The sequence below is a fragment of the Trachymyrmex septentrionalis genome, unplaced genomic scaffold (genome assembly GCF_001594115.1).
Source record: "Trachymyrmex septentrionalis isolate Tsep2-gDNA-1 unplaced genomic scaffold, Tsep1.0 scaffold8, whole genome shotgun sequence".
In the NCBI taxonomy this organism is placed as follows: Eukaryota; Metazoa; Arthropoda; class Insecta; order Hymenoptera; family Formicidae; genus Trachymyrmex; species Trachymyrmex septentrionalis.
This window is the reverse complement of record NW_017305987.1, coordinates 3,454,058-3,473,638: the sequence shown is the minus strand read 5'-3', so window position 1 is coordinate 3,473,638 and position 19,581 is coordinate 3,454,058. Positions and strand designations below refer to the sequence as shown.

At 32.0% G+C, this 19,581-nt stretch overlaps 2 protein-coding genes and 1 pseudogene across 2 annotated transcripts; all 3 read right to left on the bottom strand.

The window, feature by feature from the left end:
* Window positions 1–2,811: 2,811 nt before the first annotated feature.
* Window positions 2,812–8,322, bottom strand: LOC108754595. Its single transcript, XM_018497041.1, has 4 exons — window positions 7,815–8,322; window positions 6,156–7,001; window positions 5,920–6,048; window positions 2,812–5,718 (listed from the first exon to the last, which is right to left on the bottom strand). The coding sequence occupies exons 1-4, from the start codon at window positions 8,158–8,160 to the stop codon at window positions 4,502–4,504; spliced, it is 2,538 nt and encodes an 845-aa protein (XP_018352543.1). The 5' UTR covers window positions 8,161–8,322; the 3' UTR covers window positions 2,812–4,501.
* A 1,244-nt stretch (window positions 8,323–9,566) lies between these two features.
* LOC108754416 (translocating chain-associated membrane protein 1) lies at window positions 9,567–12,787 on the bottom strand. Its single transcript, XM_018496670.1, has 7 exons — window positions 12,446–12,787; window positions 11,700–11,876; window positions 11,494–11,609; window positions 11,201–11,413; window positions 11,007–11,116; window positions 10,649–10,936; window positions 9,567–10,531 (listed from the first exon to the last, which is right to left on the bottom strand). The coding sequence occupies exons 1-7, from the start codon at window positions 12,575–12,577 to the stop codon at window positions 10,434–10,436; spliced, it is 1,134 nt and encodes a 377-aa protein (XP_018352172.1). The 5' UTR covers window positions 12,578–12,787; the 3' UTR covers window positions 9,567–10,433.
* A 2,298-nt stretch (window positions 12,788–15,085) lies between these two features.
* On the bottom strand, window positions 15,086–19,259 carry LOC108754401 (annotated as a pseudogene).
* Window positions 19,260–19,581: the final 322 nt, after the last annotated feature.

Sequence of the window (19,581 nt, the reverse complement as noted above, 5' to 3'; positions counted from 1 at the left end):
GTAATCGTAGATAAGAAAATCACAATTATCATTTGCATTTATGAATCAATCATACAGCTGCTTTACTTTCCTCATTCATGCATACGTACACATACTTTATTTTTTATTTAATCTTTTAAATAAATATTGTATATGATGGTCAATCATCAAAAAAAAAAAAATTCCCAAAAGTGAAGGAATTAATGAAAGAAAATATGGCTGTTTTTCATTTGTAAAATGATCATATGTCTCATTTTACAAATTAGTTATATGAATGTAATTCTCGTTCTTCTAAAAGATTACTAGGAATTAAAAAACCTCAAGTTATCGAAAGTCAGAAGATATTAAAAATGTAAATTGTGAAGTATGATATATGAGGATCTTAAATTATAAAGTTTCTATTATTGAATCTGTTTGTTTTACAAAATTGTGGTTTCTATTTTATATTACAAAAAAAAAATAATAAACTGTAAATAATGCATATTGATTAATTACATTAATTATGTACATTATTAATATATTTCAATATTACACATAATTTAATATTTTTCGTATAAAAACACTACAGACATAATTTATTTTTTAGAATCCTACAATTTTTGATACTGCAAAATTTTATTCTCTATTATTTTTTTATCAAATCATATATTTTCTGCTCTTATCAGTTCTAATGAGAAATGTTATCAAAAGAAACAAAATACTGCACTCTGAAAATATACAATGCCGCATTTCTTAATTAAATCCCTTGCATAACTTTTAGTCTCTCATCACTCTTATCTTGTGTACCACAAATAGATGAAGAATCTCTGCTCATTGTCACGACGTAATCATTATAACTCGCTATTATTTGCATGGGAAAGGATATTCACCCCCGCAATCTTTTACTAAATTAAATTATCGGGAAATGCATAACGATTTTTTGCCACATCTAAAAAGCGACAAATTATAAATTATAAATTAAATTATAAATTAAAATGTAGATATATCACAAAGTCATCATCTTATTTTCGCGAAAATTATATTGTTAGATTATTATTGTGTTGTTTTGGTGGATTAATATTATTAAATTACATTAAAAAAGAAAATAAAAATGCAAAATGATTAAAAAAGAAAATGTTATTGTATTTACATCTCTGTTTTTTTTTATACTTTTCTGATTACAATTTTTTTTAATTATTTAGGGAAGAAAAATTTAACGGAAAGAACTAACCGTTTTTACTTTATAATAAATTTTGATAATTGTGTACTAATTAAAGTATTTTTCGTATAAAGGTAAAGGATCTTTTCACTGCAAATAAAAGATGGATACTCTTAGAATAGTTACAGTCATTTATTCGTTTTCACATATAAAACGTATCAAGAGAAAAACGGCCCATTATTTCTCGAAGGCTTCCGTTACTCTTGCTACATCTTCTATTGCGCAAAACCATATGACATAATATAAAAATGACTCTCCCTAAAAATTCATAATGAGTGTTTCCGTTTGTTTATTCGGAATTATAGATTACGCTCGCTTTAATCTCTTTTTCTCTTTCTCGATGCCCTACTTATTTGTTATCAATATATAATAGTTGACATTATTCTGTCGCTCTATAACTAAATATCTTTTCTATACATTCTCTATGATTTATTTCATAAATTCCATGCGCTTTTTTTTACACTATATATTGTTGTTAGATTATTTCATATAATGTAGTCGTGTGATTCTCTAACGATATCAACCGATCTTATTTTATCTCCTCTCGCGATTACTTATTACACAAATTATTTATCAAACGTATTCACGATACACGAGTGCCGTATATATATTCTCATATTTAAAATTCACATAAAGAGAAAACAAGACAGTTGAAAGACTATTCCTGCGGCATGCAGAGGACAACAAACATTTCGTGCAATATTATTTTAATGGTAAATATATACGTTGCGTTTAAATAAAATCATGAATAGAAAAAAGTATGGAAGGTTAGTAGCAGGAATAATAAAAACATCCTTCTTTTCACCACAATCGTTTCGTACCTTTTGTTAGCTCCCGTTTATCCCGCACTAACGAGGAAACTTTCGGAAGCTTCTTTGAATTTAACAAATTCCGAATTTGTCATAGAATAGCTCGGAAAACGAAAGATCGACTCTTTTATTTTTTTCCAGATGCTCTAGCAGAAAAAATACCCAGCTCATTAAAATTATTTCCGATATAGGTATCTGAATGTCTCCCCTTTTTCATTTATCCTTTCCATACTTCTATGAATACCTTTTACTTAATATAGACATTAAAAAAAAACTGACGATTTAAAACGTTTGGCAAAGAATCTTTCTCTTCTGTCGCGACACCAAGGGTAGAGATAATAGCTGCGCACCAAGAGTATTCTCGTTTTAATTTACGAATAATTTAAGAATAATGATGATTTCGTGTCGCTTACAACATGATGAACATTTCAGATTATTTCAGCGAAGTTTTTTTTTAATAAAGTCAATGTTATCTTTAAATATAAATATTGACGAGAAAAAAATTGCGCTAGCCCCCAGAATGCATTAAATTATAGATCTGTTCTTTTAGCTAAACTTCTTGCACATTCATCTTTTCTATTTTTCTCTCCTATACGAAAAGAAAAGAGAAACGACAAGACAAATCGACAAGAAGTTAGTTTAGTTAAAGAGAACAGGTTTTACGATTCATTCATTGGAAGTATTTACTCGTTATTAATTATTACGAAATGTGAGCGCATCTGCGACAGCTTTTTACATAAAATACTATAGTAATAACCACTATATAATAAAGATCTAAGGACGAATTTTGAATAAAATACTGTATCACAAGTGACAGGAGCGCGAAAGGCGTGGACGCGAAGTTATTTCCATAAAAAATTTGTTTAAAGAAATATGTGTAAAATATGAATGTGTATCAGCGTCTATAAAGGCGAGAGAGAATTCGAGTTTACTAAAAACGGGGCTGTAAACTGCAAAGAAACTATAGCTCGCAAAATATATTCCTTGACAATTAGCTTCTACGCCCATCGAGTTAAGTCCGCCACATGATCGCGCAAAGTGTATAAATCTTTTCTTAATATAACGTTTAATTTATAACAATTAATTCGATTGCAGTATGATAATCAAGGCCGTCGAGGCTGATAAATGATTGCGATAATCAAGCGGGTTTCTTATCAACATACTCTCTAAATTCCTTGAAGTGAGATCTCATTCTAAAGAATGAAGATTGAGCTTGAAAAAAGATGACTCAAATACTTTAAGAGTGAGATTCACTCTAAAAGATTTAGAAAGTATAGACCAGTATATTCCTAGTTTGTTTTTATTTTAAGATCATCTTAAGTAAATGTATTAAGGTGCTAATATACCTCATGCTTGGCTTGTCACATCTTAAGACTTAAGACGCTCTTAAATAATCTTGAATATCGGCCTAGTAATCTTTCTTTCAACGCAATATACACGATTATTCATTATAATTTGTCTTACCGATGATATCGGTGTATAAATGTGACATAATAAACTTTACATATTAAGATAATCCTTCCGTAAACGTTAGTTGTAATTGAGTTTTAAATGATACTTTTGTCTCTTCCTATTTTCATACATAAAAAGAAACATAAGCTCGATTAATCCTCCTTTGATTTTAACTAATTTTCACGGGAACGGCATATAGAAATATAAACATACATATTTCGCGATAAAGCAATTCTCTGTCGAAAGTTTCTGCTAGAAATCGCATAACAACGACACGCCACGCGATGATTATCACTACACGATTTAGCGCTTTGCTGAAAGCGAAGGAACCAAAGACCAGCTGTCAGCACATAATCGAACTTTCAAAAAAGCTAATTAATTTGCGTATACCTAATATTGTAGGATTGCTGTAATGAGTAGCCACTTAAATCTATTTAAATGGACAAGCTCTCTTAAAAAATAAGTGTAATCACTGTACAAAACAGTTTCAATCTAGCACATCTCTCGCCATCAGAACGTGCACTTGATACCTTTAGTCTCCAAAAACGTAACAACGTCTCGCTCAAATATTGTCACTCTTCGTTTTGATTAATGCGATATTTTACTCTTTCAAAGACTAATAAAAATATAGATACGAGGTGTCCCGAAGAAACTCCAACCTTAATCTTAAAAAATTCTTCTCACTGAAAAAAATCTGCCTGTCAAGATTTGTTAAAATTTAGGCCGGGCGTTTCAGGGCACGCTGTACGTGAGCACAAGCCGCGTTTCTCATCGTTATTTTAAAAAACGCACACGATCGATGTATTAGGAACAAAAACGGCACGTAGACGTTCCATCGTGTGAACACCGAAAACGATGTTACAATAATCTAAAGATCCAAACCGCTTCCGTATATACTCTCGCAATGTATCCAGGTACATATTCGATACGACGCAAATGATTTGTTAAAAAATACACAAGACACTATACAAAAGTTGCGGCTTTTCTTTCGAATCTTCTTTCGTCAAACGTATGGCTTATAGGAACATCCAATTGTGAAGGGTTCTCACGCGCCGCGACATGATTATCGTGTGCGAGTCTCGTCTTCGCGTGCATCAACCGTGATTTTTATGCGTTTTGGCCTGCCACGTTTTCCCTTAGTCGCGGTACTGACAACTGAATTTCGTTTCACCGCCTTGCGCGCACCGCTCGTCCTACGGACAGTCCTCGCCGCGTTAATCTCACGCGCGTTCACGTTGACGCTTTTCTCACTCTCGATGGCTCTTCTCGAGCGTCGGGTACGTCCGGCTATTTGCTCCATTTCGTCGTACTCGGCCTGCAAACGACGCGCCAGCTCGAAATCCGCCCGCTCTTGCAACAACATTCGCTCGATTCGCTGCTGCTCCTCGATCAGTTCCTCATCCGAGAGTTTGTCCATAGGACGTTCGTTTTCCGAGACACATTCCATCTCGTCGCAAGACTCCGGCGGTGAGTCATAATTGAACTTGCTATTACTCTTATTACATGCACTATCTAATTCACCTGCCGTGGAGGAGGTCGTCGTTGAGTTACGTACGGACTTCCTTTTGCTCATTTTTCGTCGCTTCGTCCTTCCCGTGAAATTTTCGTCGGCCTCCGTACTATCTTGAGATGTCGAGAACGTGACTTGGTCTTCGTCTATCCTCTCAAGTAAAGCTTTCTTCTTCGTTGCTGTTCTGCTTTTTTTAGACGCAGTAGATTCCATTTCTGGCTCCGACATCTTTATGTCTGCGTTTTCTTTTCTCCTTTTAATTCGTTCGGCTATATTTTCGACAGCTATGTTATCGTCGTCATTCCGCTCGCCGTCTTGTTGGCTTGTTTTATTGAATGACGGATTGGAGTTCGTTGGATCGTCCTCCTCTTCGTCTATCACGTTCACAGTAAGTCTGCTTTCTTTCCTGCTGCTTCGCAAATTTTTATACCGATTAGATTTCGCTACCATACCATTTTGCATGATCGATCTCCAGGACTTGCGTGTTTTCCTCGCATCCCATTCCTCATCATCCGACTTCTTGCTCACCTTAGTACCATTAATTATTTTATTTGTATTCTTCGTATAATTTTTATTGCTATCGAACGATGATTCGGGTATAAAATCAAGTCGACGGATAGCATCATTTGTCTGAGATTTCGTCGACTTATTCGAAATCGTTTGGGAATGAACGAATGACGTCGATGGTTTCTGATCAATCGGTATCCTCGGCGTATTATCTTTCAGATTGTGCACTGCGTGTTTCTCCTTTGCGTCCTGTCTTATTTTACCTGTAACGACATCTTATAATTAAATAAAAAAGCAGACATTTTTAATTATAGTTTTAAGAATTTAATTAATCGTATATAACAGGTCTGTTCTTTAACAGATTAAACTGTTGCCTAAATTATGTACTTGTACTTAAAATGAAACAGATATATATTTAAACAAAAGCGAGACAGAAAATTTGCATGCAAACATCCAAAATTTACCTCTGAAGGCGCTCCAAGAGCATCCAATACGTTTCACGTGTGTCAACGATGGGGCTGTCGGCTCTGCGTTAGATACTTTCTTTAAAATAGGGATCACCCTAATTAACTTCGGATCAATCTGTTTTCCATCTGAGAACAGATACACACAACATAAATATTAGATTTCTTTTACAAACAATCATGTTATCAAATATTATTTCTTCTTTTTTTTTCTGATAAATATAATATACATATACCTGAAGAAATTTGCAATTTCGTCCTTGGCGCTGTCTTAATCGGTTTGAAATGATGGATTTCTTGATTTATACTGTCGTGACTGCCAGAGCTTTCGGCGCTACCTATCCTCTCGTCATCATCAGTCAGCGTCATGCACACCTCTACCCCGAGACTCTTCTTCTTGTTGTTTACTACATCGCTCGGTATTCGTAACTCTTCCTTAGTCTCTATCGCGTAAGTCCTGGACGTGGAGCATCCGGGATCAGTGGAATAATTTGAAGTGCTAGGTTGGGTAAACTTTGATACTGTTTGATGCTTCTTCGCAACGGCGTTATAAACGGGTAATTGTTTCTGGCAACAATATGTAGGCGGATTTTTATGCGTGCTGGACACGTTTATCTCCTTAGAGCCGCATACATTGGAATACATTCCCATCTTGGATAACAATGCATTCATTTGTCTTGTTTTTGAGTTGTCCTTGACAGACTCAGGAAGACCCATGTGCCTGCCTTCTAAGCATGCAGTTTCGGTTCGTGGTGCTTCAGTATTATTTACACGTATAGCTGTATAGTTAAACTTGGACTCGTTAAAAACATAATTCGGCACTGATGTGGTCAAGCATTCGTTATAACATTTTGTAGCTTCCTTCTGTTGCTGCTTTGCCAGGCTCTTGGCTAGCAATTGATCCTGCGCCAACTGTGCCAACAATATCTGATCCTCCGCCTGAATCTTTTGAATCAATGCCTCACTGGCCATTTGTTCAGCTTGCCTCTCACGACGCATCTCTTCCTGGGCCATTTGAAGTTGAGCCTTGTATTCCCGGTGTATCTCTCCAGCTGCACTGAGTATTCTATTTGCTGCATAATCTGTTCAAGAGAAGAATACTTTTCTATAGTATCTTGTGACAAAATTATCCAATTTACGAAGTACTCTTATTTTACGTATTGAATACTATGTATAATATTTTTCAATTATAATCATTTTATATCAATAATTTATATAAGCAAGATTACGTTTTAATAACTTTTTATTGATGTTAAAGATATTGTCAAGACGAGATTTATTTGACGTCACTTGCTACTTAGGAAATTTAACAGATAAAAAATAATCACAACTACCAACGCTAGTATTAACCTTTAAGTAAATAAATGATTTAAAGATACCTAAGTTGATAGGTAGGGGGAGTTTGGAATACTCTAAAAAAAAATCTTCAAGTTTATAGTTATATTCCTTTATCAGTATATCATGTTATAATTAAATTTACACTAATCATTCTCTTATAGAGAGGAGAACGTAAACATGACGAAATTTAAGACTTCTAGGCATCTAAGCCATATTTTTTACTTTTCTCTTCTAGAACAAAGTTTTTAAGAAAACTATACCTAGGGTGGCCACCCCATTTAAAAGTTAAACTAAAAATCTTTGAAGAAGACAGTGAAATAAAGAAACAGTGCTGTGAAATAAAGAAACGACTACAGCATCAAAATTACATAAGCCATAGGAGTATCTATAAGAAGCATGCGAAATGTCATTCAATAAAATAAGTAAACACAATCGCTTAGGTTATGTTACATTTGTTTATTGCTGACATGCATGAGTGTATGCGTATGTATGTACGCGCGCGCGCGGATGCATGCGTGTGTGTGATGCATATATATATATATATGTACGTCACTCACCAGCGTCCAAGCCAAGATCCCCCTCCTCGCCATTGTGCTTGTTCTCGACCTCCTTCGGAAACTTGGACCTAATCAGTTGCCAAAGGCCGTGGTTTACCAAAGTTTCGGACTTGGTGGCGGTGCGCAACCAGGAACCCACCCGGACCCGACAAAGTGGGCAGGTCAGGCTGTTGTGCTCGAATGTACCCTGCAGGCAGCGTAGACAGAGGTTATGTGTGCACGGCAGCGTCACTGGTTCGATCAGAATGCCGCGACATATCGGGCACGTCAAATCGCGCAGATGCACATCCGCGGTATTACGCGACACTGTGAGATCCAACAGCTTCGATGTGCGTTTTAAATACATTTTTCCATCTTCCTGCGACCACTGACTCCGACGGCTACGACGGCCAACGTAAACGACAGCTAGATAAATTGCTGGATTTGCACTGATTTGCACCGCAACACCATTTGCACTGCGCTTGACCGACTACACTAGCGCCCGCAGTCGGAACTGTCGGAAGTATCATCCGCCGATCATCAGAATCTATCGATTCTAAGTCGATAGGCCAGTGTTCCTTCCTGTGTATCAAACTCGATTTAAAAAAAAAAACTATAAAACTTTAGAACTGAGATATCTATTAAAATTGTTAAATGTTTAATGTAAAAAAATTGTATGCAGTATTTTTTTCCTTTTTTATGTCGTTGCATAAAAAAAATATTAACAATAGTTTTTTAAACAAAAAAACTTTTGGCAAAGTTACTTATTCTTTAAAAATAGATGTACACACGAAATTGGATATCTCTAATTTATATTTTTTATTTACGATATACGTAACAATATATATTTTTAAAAAATCAGGATTCTTCTTTTTAGTCCACAGTTTCGTGTCAGAGACGTGGTGACTTCTACACAAATCACGAACAAAAGACTTAAAGATTAACAAGTACATAAAAAGAAATACATATTAATTTTATTCAATACAATTATTATTTAACAAGACATAAATTTTTAAACAATCATTACATCTCTGGAAAAAATAAATCATAAATGCAAATAAAAAATTGACAATTGATTATATGACTAAGCACAGAATTAAGATTAGAAATTCGACAGTATAAAGTCGCAGAACAATGAAAACTATAAAAAATGATCTCTCAAAACTTTGTTTTTTTCCTTTTATCTACAGTTCGTTATATTTTCCTTGGAATAGCGATTTTAAAGAAATTTAATTATTCGCAAAGCAATATAATAACGAAATTATCACTTTCCATATAGATTCACTTTCGATATAAATATATGTATTAAAAAATAGTAAAACTTATATAAGTATAACAATATTGTAATTGCATAAGATATGTATATTTTTACACATTTATGGTCCAAAGTATTATTTCGTGCACATTATACCTATATACTTTTTTGCCTTGTAACTTAATGCTAGCACAATGCGTTTGTCTCTAATCTATTCGAATATTTTATTCCAAAGATAATTCAAGACAATAAACAAGACCGATTCAAACTTATCGTCTGATTCTAGATCCCAATTTCTTTTCAATCTCTTCTCTATCCGAATCAGTAAGACAGTGGAGAAGGAAAGATTGAAGATTTGGAAAATTAAATAGTCCTATTCTAACTAACTTTAAAAATTCATCGAAAGAAATCAGTGCGCGAAAAAAATTCATAGAATTTTAAATAACAATAAACAGCGATAAATTATATAAATTTTTCTAGAAAATGTACACGCGCATAAAACAAACAACCAAAATGCGCAATTAATATTTTGTGATTCTATATATGAATGCAATATTTAGCTGTACAATTTATATGAATGCGATAAAATGATTTAAAAAATTGAGATTTGTAGTTAAAAATACATCCAATAGCACAGTGCGCCTATCTCTGCCCAAAATAATGTGTCTATCTCTTTCATAAAATATTTTAAATCCGATTTTTATCTCTGTTAAATACAAAAATTAAGTATCGAATACTTCATTATTCTGCTGTCGGTTTCTTAATCGGTAACATTACGGAAGCTTCGTATTTTTACATTAAGAATACATTTTTGTACATCTTAGACTGCGGTCTTGGCGCTTCAAACCTTACAAAGCATATACTTTGAAAGCACACAAAGCAATGCGTATGCAAACATCAATATAGCTGGATCAGCTTGGATCACTTGACGTTTCCAGTAATTCTTATTACGTCATTAATATGTCATCGTTTTCGCTCCTACTTTCGCACCAATTGTTTCATCTCGAGCTATGTTCAAATTCCCAACCGAGTGTCACTCAGATATCATTTTATTCTTATTGTCCACTAAATATTAAGGATTACATGATACTTGGGGGCGGTACTCAGGTGAGTATCTGAACACGTCCTCAGAAGATGGATTCAGTTGACTGGAGCATTTCGACATATTTAGCAGGAAAATTACATAAGAGATTGCTATAGCATGCGGAACAGTAATGTATTGATAATCCAAGCGTAGCATTTGGAACATAGCGTTTAAAGCATTTGGAAGAAGCAAGTGAACCGCAGTCTTAATCGAACATTCTGACATGTTCGTGATATACAAGGGAATAAAATCGAACATCCAATCAGCCTTATAAGGATGATTTCTCTAATTTATTGAGCGTCTATTTTGCTTTGGCTGAAGGACGATTTCTCAGATTCTTCTTCGTCGCCTGGTCAACTTCTGGGAGATCGTCATCTTCGGACAAGGCCGATTTCTTGCCTGCAAAGATACAATACGCATGTATTTTTACTTCAATGAAATAAATTTTGACGTAGATAATAAAAATAAAATCAATAGCAAAATATATAATAAAATAAATGAAGAACTTATTTTCACCTTCTCGTTTCTTCGGCTTCTGCTTCGGCTTCGTCTTCACGACAACAGGTGCAGCGTTCTCGCGTGCACGCTTGATTTGCTTCGTAATGAAGAAATATAGAAGGTAACCTTGGAAGAGCGAGACAATAATCGCTGCCGAGAATTGTACAACAGGAGTATTAAAGTTGCCGGTAACATAGTCAAGTTTAAACTCCTGTTTCCTCAAACCATACAGAAACACTACATACGTAAGCGCGATAGTCGTAATACGTGCGAACACGTAAGTTACATTGGCAACCAGGAATGACACTGTAACGAACGTCAAATATATTAATTATTATGTATAGTAATGACAAGTAATTCAATAAAAGCAACTTACATTTAGTTCTCTTTTCTTTTTGACTAATAAAGTGAACCAGTCTGGCTGCATGTAGCAAAGCATCTCCCACATAATGGAGAGTTAATAAGATTAAGGCGAGATGTTGGAAACTGAGGAGAATAACAAATATATATATTTTAACACAAATTCTGCGAAAATATAAAGTAAAGTAAATCTATATATTATAATATTACTTGAAGAAATAAGCTGCGAATGTAAAGATTAATCCAATAGTTGCATGGACGACACGTTGCAAAATATCTTCTTTTTTAGTTCGTTGAAAATAGAGCTCGGGATAGCAATGCAACCAATAAGAAAGCTGGGCGATGAAAAATAGTTTTAGGGAAGCGGACATCGGCGCTGGGTATTCTTCCCACAATGTCCATATGTTCAAAAGTATATTCTCTCTAAAAGAAAAAGAAACGTTATTCTATTGATACTTCCTCTTATATCTCTTTTTAGAATTATTTATTAAAATCTGTATCACCTGATTATAATATCAATGGCCCACAATGCAGATAATACATAAAATACAATTAATTGGCTGGACTCGTTAAATTTAGAAAGCTTAACTTTGCTAAGATGAAGTCGTTTGGAAATTTTCTGTGGACAAAAGTGATTTTATCAGTGAAAGAGTTTAAATATATTCTTATAATTAGACAATATTTTGTCATCAGAAAGGTGTATACTTACATCAAATATATATTCTTGAAGTACAGCATGCATTATGATAGTTATCAAGAAGTAAAAAAACACTGCACATGCATCTTTCCATCCTGTAGTATACTTCACCACTGCTGTTGGATCCTCGGTAGTATTGGTTACATTATGATGAATAGCAATAAACATGTAGGCCCATGGCGACGTAACCTAATATAGAAAATAATTTTGAATTTAATTCAATTTTAATTTAATAGACTACATTAAACAAGTAGTCTCAAAAAATCCACAATGTACACTCTAACAGTATAATTAGATTAATTAAATATTTTGACGAAATAATTTTAACATTTCAATAAATACTTTTCTTCTTTTTTTTAAAAATCAATATAAAAAAGGCAATTATAATAGCATATTAAATTTATAAATATAATATTAAAGATAATGTGTTTATACTAATAAGATATTTATCATAATTAAAATGTTCATAAAAATATAATGAAAACTTAAGATTAAAAAAGAAATACTGCCAAATACAATAAACAAAAATGTATGCGTATGTGTGAGTCAAATTTGTTTTGACAGGAACAACTCGTAACATATGGTCATCCTACTTTTCAGGTGTCCTCCAAATTTCCACAGAACATAATCAAGAGCGAAAGCTTCGTAGGGAATTCTCACAAAAGCGACTCTCCCGTTTTGCCAAAAGAATATAAATCGAAACGGATGTAAATTCTAAACGGAGCCGGAGAACAAACGCCGGGATAGCTGCCACCGACCTGCACCATGAGTCCAACCACGAAGACCATGGCCACGCAGGAGACGATGTCCGCATGATTTTGTATGACAAACTCGTGGCTGAGGATCGGCGGGTTCTTGCTCGAGCTCTTGCGTCCCTTTATAGTCACCATCTTGGTCGATAGGAGTGTATGTTCACTGAGCGGCGAACGCGGCACAACAGACAGACGGCGAAGGGACGAACGGCCCCACCGCAAGAAACCGGGCCACGACGTTTCACCGTCGAGGAAACGTCATGCGTGTATAGATACACACACCACACACGCGGCGGCCAACCGGGCCAACGCCGAGCAATGTGGCGCTCGTTCCCCTAACTCGTTGGCACTGCAAGCGTCATACTGACCACTGTACTCCGATACTTCAAATCATTACCCGCTTCACTGGACCTTCTTCCTATTCGTCGCAATCGCATGAAAAAATATATGTGTATTTTCAGTCTATTCTACGTAAATACTGAGCTGGACCCATCGAAGTGAAGAAGAACATCAGGGAATAAAAGGTAAACTTTTCGAGCAGACGTTCGCTTGACTTGTAGCGCGACGTAACCACCGCGCTACGCGGCTAAATTCGAATTGGAAAAAATATTTAAAGATGAATTACATTTAAAAATATTATCACCGATGAGATACTATTATATCTCGTCGTATAATACTAAAAATATATATAAACTTTATAGATTATTTCATTATTACGTGTGGATATCGTTGGGTATCACACTCATAATTTTGTACGAATCTTCTTTCAATTAATATTTTCCCTCTTTTTTAAATATCTTACAATAATCACCTATTCTAGCAACCTATTCTAATCATCTGTTCTTCAATAATCACGTATAGTAACAATTCCAGCAGCGATCATAACTCGAAGAGGTTATGGCTTCGAGCATGCAGGTTAGATATCTCATGATAGGAAAACCGTAAATGTCTCATATTATGAACTTCATGCCTTGCAGTTTCACGATCGTCAAATCTCTGCAGTTAAGCAATTCAACATATCCTGTATTTTCTTATTAATACGATCTTAACACTGCATGCGGAATTTATCGCCAAATATGTATTTATTATATAATAAACAAAGTTTAAAGACTCACCTCAATAAAACTTGAATTCATCGAATTTCGTAAATATTTTTTTTGCATTGACTACACGCACGATCTAACACTATAATTATTTTTGTTTAAGGCTTGTTCTAAAGTTATGCTCTAAATATTAAAATTTTATGGGAACTATAAAAAAATCCATCGTTCGGAACCGGCATTAAAAACTCCCATATGCTCATGGCAATTAAATAATTAATATGTGCCCCACAAGCATATAAGAGAGGTGTAACACAGGCTACAGGCCTAATGAAAGAAGAAGAAGAAGATTATTATACACAGTATTATTATAAGTAAATTATTGATATCTAAAAATCAAAATAAAAGAGTCCTTTGATATAACAATATATCCTATTCTTGCGGTAATCAGTATATCCTTGCAGATAAAGTTCGATTAACGACTTTGCACGCAGACAAGATTATTAATCAAACTTTATCTGCAAGGATATACTGATTAACCCAAGGATACTTTTTTATTTTGATTTTTAGGATAGAATTTGAACAATAATCGTTTAATTTCTGAAAATTATATGATATATGTGTATAAATAATTAAGTTAATTACATAGGATAAAGATATATTTTTTATATTTAATAAATTTTAGTATTTAAAATGAAACTGCAAGCTAAATGGATTAATAGAACAGTTGGAATGACTTATAAGTGTTTGATTTACACTCTTTTTTCATCAAATTTTAGTCCTTTGTTACAAAATTCAATCTGCACAAAAATATCAATACAAACTTTAAACGCAATTTTCTTGAAACAACTTTTATGAAACTGGCGATTTAAAAAAAACCATTGCATTGATTTCAAATTTTAAGGGCTCATAAAATACACATTCTTTTATCGTCGAAACTAGAATTACTTTGATAATTTAATTTTTCATATTTTTTTGGAGCTTGAAAACATTTTTATAAAAACGTAAAAATTAAGCTTTTTTTTACAAACAAATGTCATTTATTTATTGCGTGAAATGAATTATTCTAGTTCATACGATAATCGCAAGTGTTAATTAAAATGAAGTCTTATTTTTTTATTTCGTTCACTGGGAGACTGGGAATCATAGTCGCCGACGATCTCTGTAAACGATGCAGAAAGAAAATGGATTTATAAAATGTCAAATGTTATTCATATTTTTTATTTAAAAAAGTAAAAATTTTATCTTTAAACTACAATAAATAAAATCCAAAAAATTATTTTAAAAAATATTCACTCACTTTTTCAAAAAAAATTCTTAAATATCTCTTAAAAAAAAAACACAATGCGACAAAGTAATACCCCCTTAAAAATCATCATTTTCTGAATTTTTCTCAAAATTCTGAAAGAATCATAGTTAAATTTAGAAAACGGATTCGTGTTCAGCATACAAAAAACTACAGGATTTATGTTTGTTCAAGTAATGATCTCCAATTCCTAAATTAGTTTGATTAACATAAATATTAAATAAATGTTGTAAAGATGTTATTCCAAAAAGTAAAAAATTATTGGTATGTAAAAATCAAAATAAAAACGTATCCTTTACATCAGTCTTCCATATTGTGTCTTAAGATAAAGTTGAAACAATAATCTTCCAATTCTTGAAAATTATATGATATATATAAATAATTAAGTTAACTATACAGAATAAAATTACATTTTTTATATTTAATAAATTTTAACATTTAAACTGAAACTAATTAAATAGATCAATAATAGAAGTGACTAAGGATTTGATTTACAGTCTTGCAACTTAATTTGTACATGATATAAAGAATTTTTAATGAAGAACATTTTATTGTGATAGAAATATGAATAAATAAACATAAAAGAAACGTAAAAGAAGAACAAGTTAATAAATAACGACCCAGGTCAACAATTAAAACGAGCTATAATTAGATGTGACAATGTAAAAATTTTTATTTTTTCACAATATATTTTTTCAACGATACGTTTCGATTATACGTTTTGTTATAATTATATTTCTGCGACTGATGAGGACTAAGTATAGTCGAAACGTATCGTTGGAAAATTATATTGTGGAAAAATAAAAATTTTTACATTGTCACATCTAATTATAGTTCGTTTTAATTGTTGATCTAGATTATTATTTATTAATTTGTTTGAAAGTTATACGAGCATTAAAGAATTGTTTTTAATTTGTGTTTTAATATAAAGAAGAATAACATAATTAAGAATAAAATCCTAACTGGACAGTAAATCAATTTTATAAAAAAATGATCGAATATTTTATCTTGAAAAAGAAATAATAGAAAAATGAAAAAAAAGTAGTACCGTCAGTTACCTTTATACCATACTGCATTGCTATTTTTTTAATAGATAATACGTCAAACACTTATATATATATATTAGTAAAAACAGTATATTAGTATATACATAGTAAGTATATTAGTAGATACAATCCTTATTATTTTACAAATCACATTTATATTATATATAATCTTATTATTATAACGATTTTTGTGAAATGTTACGTATTAAATGGTAAATTCGATTCTGAATGATTAACGTCTATATGCATCATTATTCCGAAACTGTTAAGTAGACGTGTATTTCTACAAAAATTGAAAGAATAGAAAAACTATAAACTTACGCATATTTGTATGTAGATAAATTATTTGTTTCCGTGACTGTAATATCTGTCATGATAATTAAAATGTCTTATTACTACTGAACTGTGATATTGTGTATTATATTATATCGCAATGTACCAAATATGTGTTAACGCTTGGAAATAAAAGAAGCGATTTGAATGATCAAATGACCTTTTCCTTGTGCTTCCTGAACCAGTAAGAGGATAATCTTATAGCTATATATTTATTACTACTGAAACACAATAAGAATACAAAATGAGTGATTTTTTGCACACACGCGCGCGCGCGCGCGCACACACACGCACACGCACACACACAGGGTGAGACACTATGGATACTTTCCTTTTAAAGTCTATTTCCACGAATACCAGAAATTGGTCCGAGAAATCTCGAACAGAGAGAGAACTAACAAATCGCATTTGAATATTTCGATCACATGATCAATGTGATTTGTTCCTTCATCATCCGAGATCTCGAATTGATTTCTAATACAGCATCATGGACAAAATAAGGTTTTAGATTCACAAACATCATTCTATCTTTCTTGATATTCTATAAATAATAAAAATAAAACAACATTTATATTGACTTTATGTCTCTTAAAAGGAAAGTAGCCTATATTATCATAAGACATCAAGCTTATTTGATAGAGCCTATTTCGTCTCTCTTCATCTGCAGAGAACGTGATACGATAATAAAAAAGTCCTATGATAATATATTATTCATTATGTACGTGTAACTTTTTTCTTTTTTTCCAAACGACTTCAGCTTCAAACAAGAACCAGTATGCAATTCAGGCGACGTCTGTACGTGAAAAATCTTAATTCTTCTTGTTCAGTCTAAAGTTCTAAAGGATTTCGTTTAATCCTATATGTAGAAAAAAGCCCCATCAGCCTTTGAATTCCCACCATCACGTTCTTAGCATTAGTGTTTTGGAAATGTGAATGTTATTATATATTGCTGTAATTTTGTTGATAAACGTTCCAAAATGTTCCCTGTTTTATCTTGTTCAAGTTTAGTCTTAAACTTGAAACAATATTCTTCCAATTCCTGAAAATTACAATGGTATAAATAAGTGTAAAATAAAGATATATTTGTTATAATTAATGCATGGAAAGAATAATTTTACTAATGTATCAAAAAATTTAGCTAAATATAGATCTGAAAAATATTGTATTATCATTCAAAATTAATTATCAATTTCAAGCATGAGTAATGCTGCAAGAAGTTTTGACACTATAACTATCAGTTTGAGCATACTATATAATTATGTTGATGATTCAACAATATTATTTTCAGATTTGTATCTAGATAATGTTTTACAAACTTTAAAACCATTCTTTCCGTATAAATTCTAGCATTTTAAAACTATAGTATTGAAACTGGATAGATTAATAACACAACAGAAACGACTTATGAGTTCGATTCATGGTTCTGTTACTTTACATATAGTATACAATTATAATATTTCAGAAATGTACAACACAAAAGTATTATACTACGATAAAAATAAGAATAAAGAAAAACGTTAAAAAGAATAAAACTCCAATTGGACAATATATCGATCTCATCATAAATTATAGTACTTTACCTTGAAAAAGAAATAATAGAAAAAAAAGAAACAAAAGTGATAACCAATTACCGTCTTATTGTATATCGTCGCAACTTTAATAATAGAGTCTACGTTTGATGCTGTTATCTTTTTTTTTATATTTCGAATGCAATCTCTCTCAAGACTTTCCATGCAGAACTTGTCAGATAATTTCAGGAGCTCTATAACAAAACATACGTTTTAATATGAATTTAAGATAGTATTAATGTATTTAATTAAAACTCACCTAATTCGTTTTCCAAAGACAGTAGATCGATTACACCGGTATATAAATATTTTAAAAAGGCTTCATACACAATATACGAATAATCATCATACTTGATAACTCTGTTCCAAAAAATATGTTAAAGTGCAACAAATGAATCAAACGTAAGTTTTTAATGAAAATATACTAATCATTTCATAAATAATTACCTTTGTTTGTTTTCAAGCCCATTAAAATTGAACATGTTTTGGTAATATACTGATCGGAGTTTCAGAATGAACTTATGAACGTAAATAGGTTTCTTCTCAACTTCTATTATAAGATCGCTCGTCGACTTTAAAAAAGAGAAATGAATATTATTGTTTACAATAAATATAGGTAACAAGTTATAGAAAGAGAAGGATTATTAGCTTATAAAAGACATACTGATCGTCTATAAAGTGAATAAAGATGATTATGGATATGAATACTTTTAACGAAAACGTTTAATAAACGATTTGATTGTGATACCTGGCAGATCACCAATTAATTAAAAATTTATTAAAATAGATTAACACGTTAGCATAGAGAATGAAACTTACACTATCGTTAAATGCTATGCCTAAATCGCTTAATATCATATTTTCTTCATCTGTATGAGTAATCGGTGGTTGTGCTATCGTCAAATTGCATATGTCAAATATATTTGTGTATTCGCAGATGGCTGATTCCTTAATTTTCTTTCCAAACAGCACACCCCATATATAGACAAGTTGATCTTTATTACATTTGATAGCGTCCGCACCAGCTATCGTAGCGATATCTGATGGATATCTAATCATATTGGATAATTTAATCTGTTAAATCATAAAATTCTCTAGTTTATTGTACGTTTTTCTGTTTCCTTCATCATGAAATTTACAATCAATTAAATCATTTACCATAATAGGCTGGCAAATTTCTTCAATGTCCACACAAGGAAAACAAATTTCTTCAGTAATTTTGTAATGTTTTACTGTTGATAATGGTTTGTTGTTGTAACAACAAGAATTAGTTTGGCGTTCCCAGGCATAGATCTTTCCTTTGTCAGTAAGTATAATGGTACGCCAATTTCCGCAGACAACTTTAACTAAAATATCAAAATTGGATAAATTTGATTATTCAAAAGTGTTACATTCAGAAATTCTTTCACTACTCATATCTATCTTCACCTCTTTACAAATAAACTTTGAAAAAAAAAAAAACTTACCAATTTTGGTTTGAGTTGGAAGTTGAATTTTACGTGGCTTTGTCAAAAAGAATTCTTTCATTTTAGGGTTATCATTGCTAGGGCAATAGTCCCATTCATACACTTCGCCATTATTAGTAATAATCACACAATAATTTGCACCGCAAGCAAATAAAGTGATTTTTTTTTTAATATCTATTTTTCTCTTAGAGGTGTAAAATAAATTTGTCCACACAGAATAATTTTTGGCTATATAATACAGCTAAATTAAACATATAACCAAAATATATTTAAATAAAATTCGTGAGATTAATAATTAATTATTGTTGTAATAATAATAATAATAATAATAAATTATATAATATATAATAATTATATTATAATAATAATAATAAACTATATAA

What these genes read in the sequence shown, in the direction of transcription:
- LOC108754595 (XM_018497041.1), bottom strand. Translation starts at nt 8,160, where the DNA reads ATGTATTTAAAACGCACATCGAAGCTGTTGGATCTCACAGTGTCGCGT. An exon ending in GAAATTGCAAATTTCTTCAG is followed by an intron (nt 6,049 to 6,155) that starts GTATATGTATAT and finishes ATCTGTTCTCAG; the next exon opens with ATGGAAAACAGATTGATCCG. An exon ending in CTCTTGGAGCGCCTTCAGAG is followed by an intron (nt 5,719 to 5,919) that starts GTAAATTTTGGA and finishes ATGTCGTTACAG; the next exon opens with GTAAAATAAGACAGGACGCA.
- LOC108754416 (XM_018496670.1), bottom strand. Translation starts at nt 12,577, where the DNA reads ATGGTGACTATAAAGGGACGCAAGAGCTCGAGCAAGAACCCGCCGATC. An exon ending in GCCATTGATATTATAATCAG is followed by an intron (nt 11,414 to 11,493) that starts GTGATACAGATT and finishes TTTTTCTTTTAG; the next exon opens with AGAGAATATACTTTTGAACA. An exon ending in GAAGCCGAAGAAACGAGAAG is followed by an intron (nt 10,532 to 10,648) that starts GTGAAAATAAGT and finishes GTATCTTTGCAG; the next exon opens with GCAAGAAATCGGCCTTGTCC.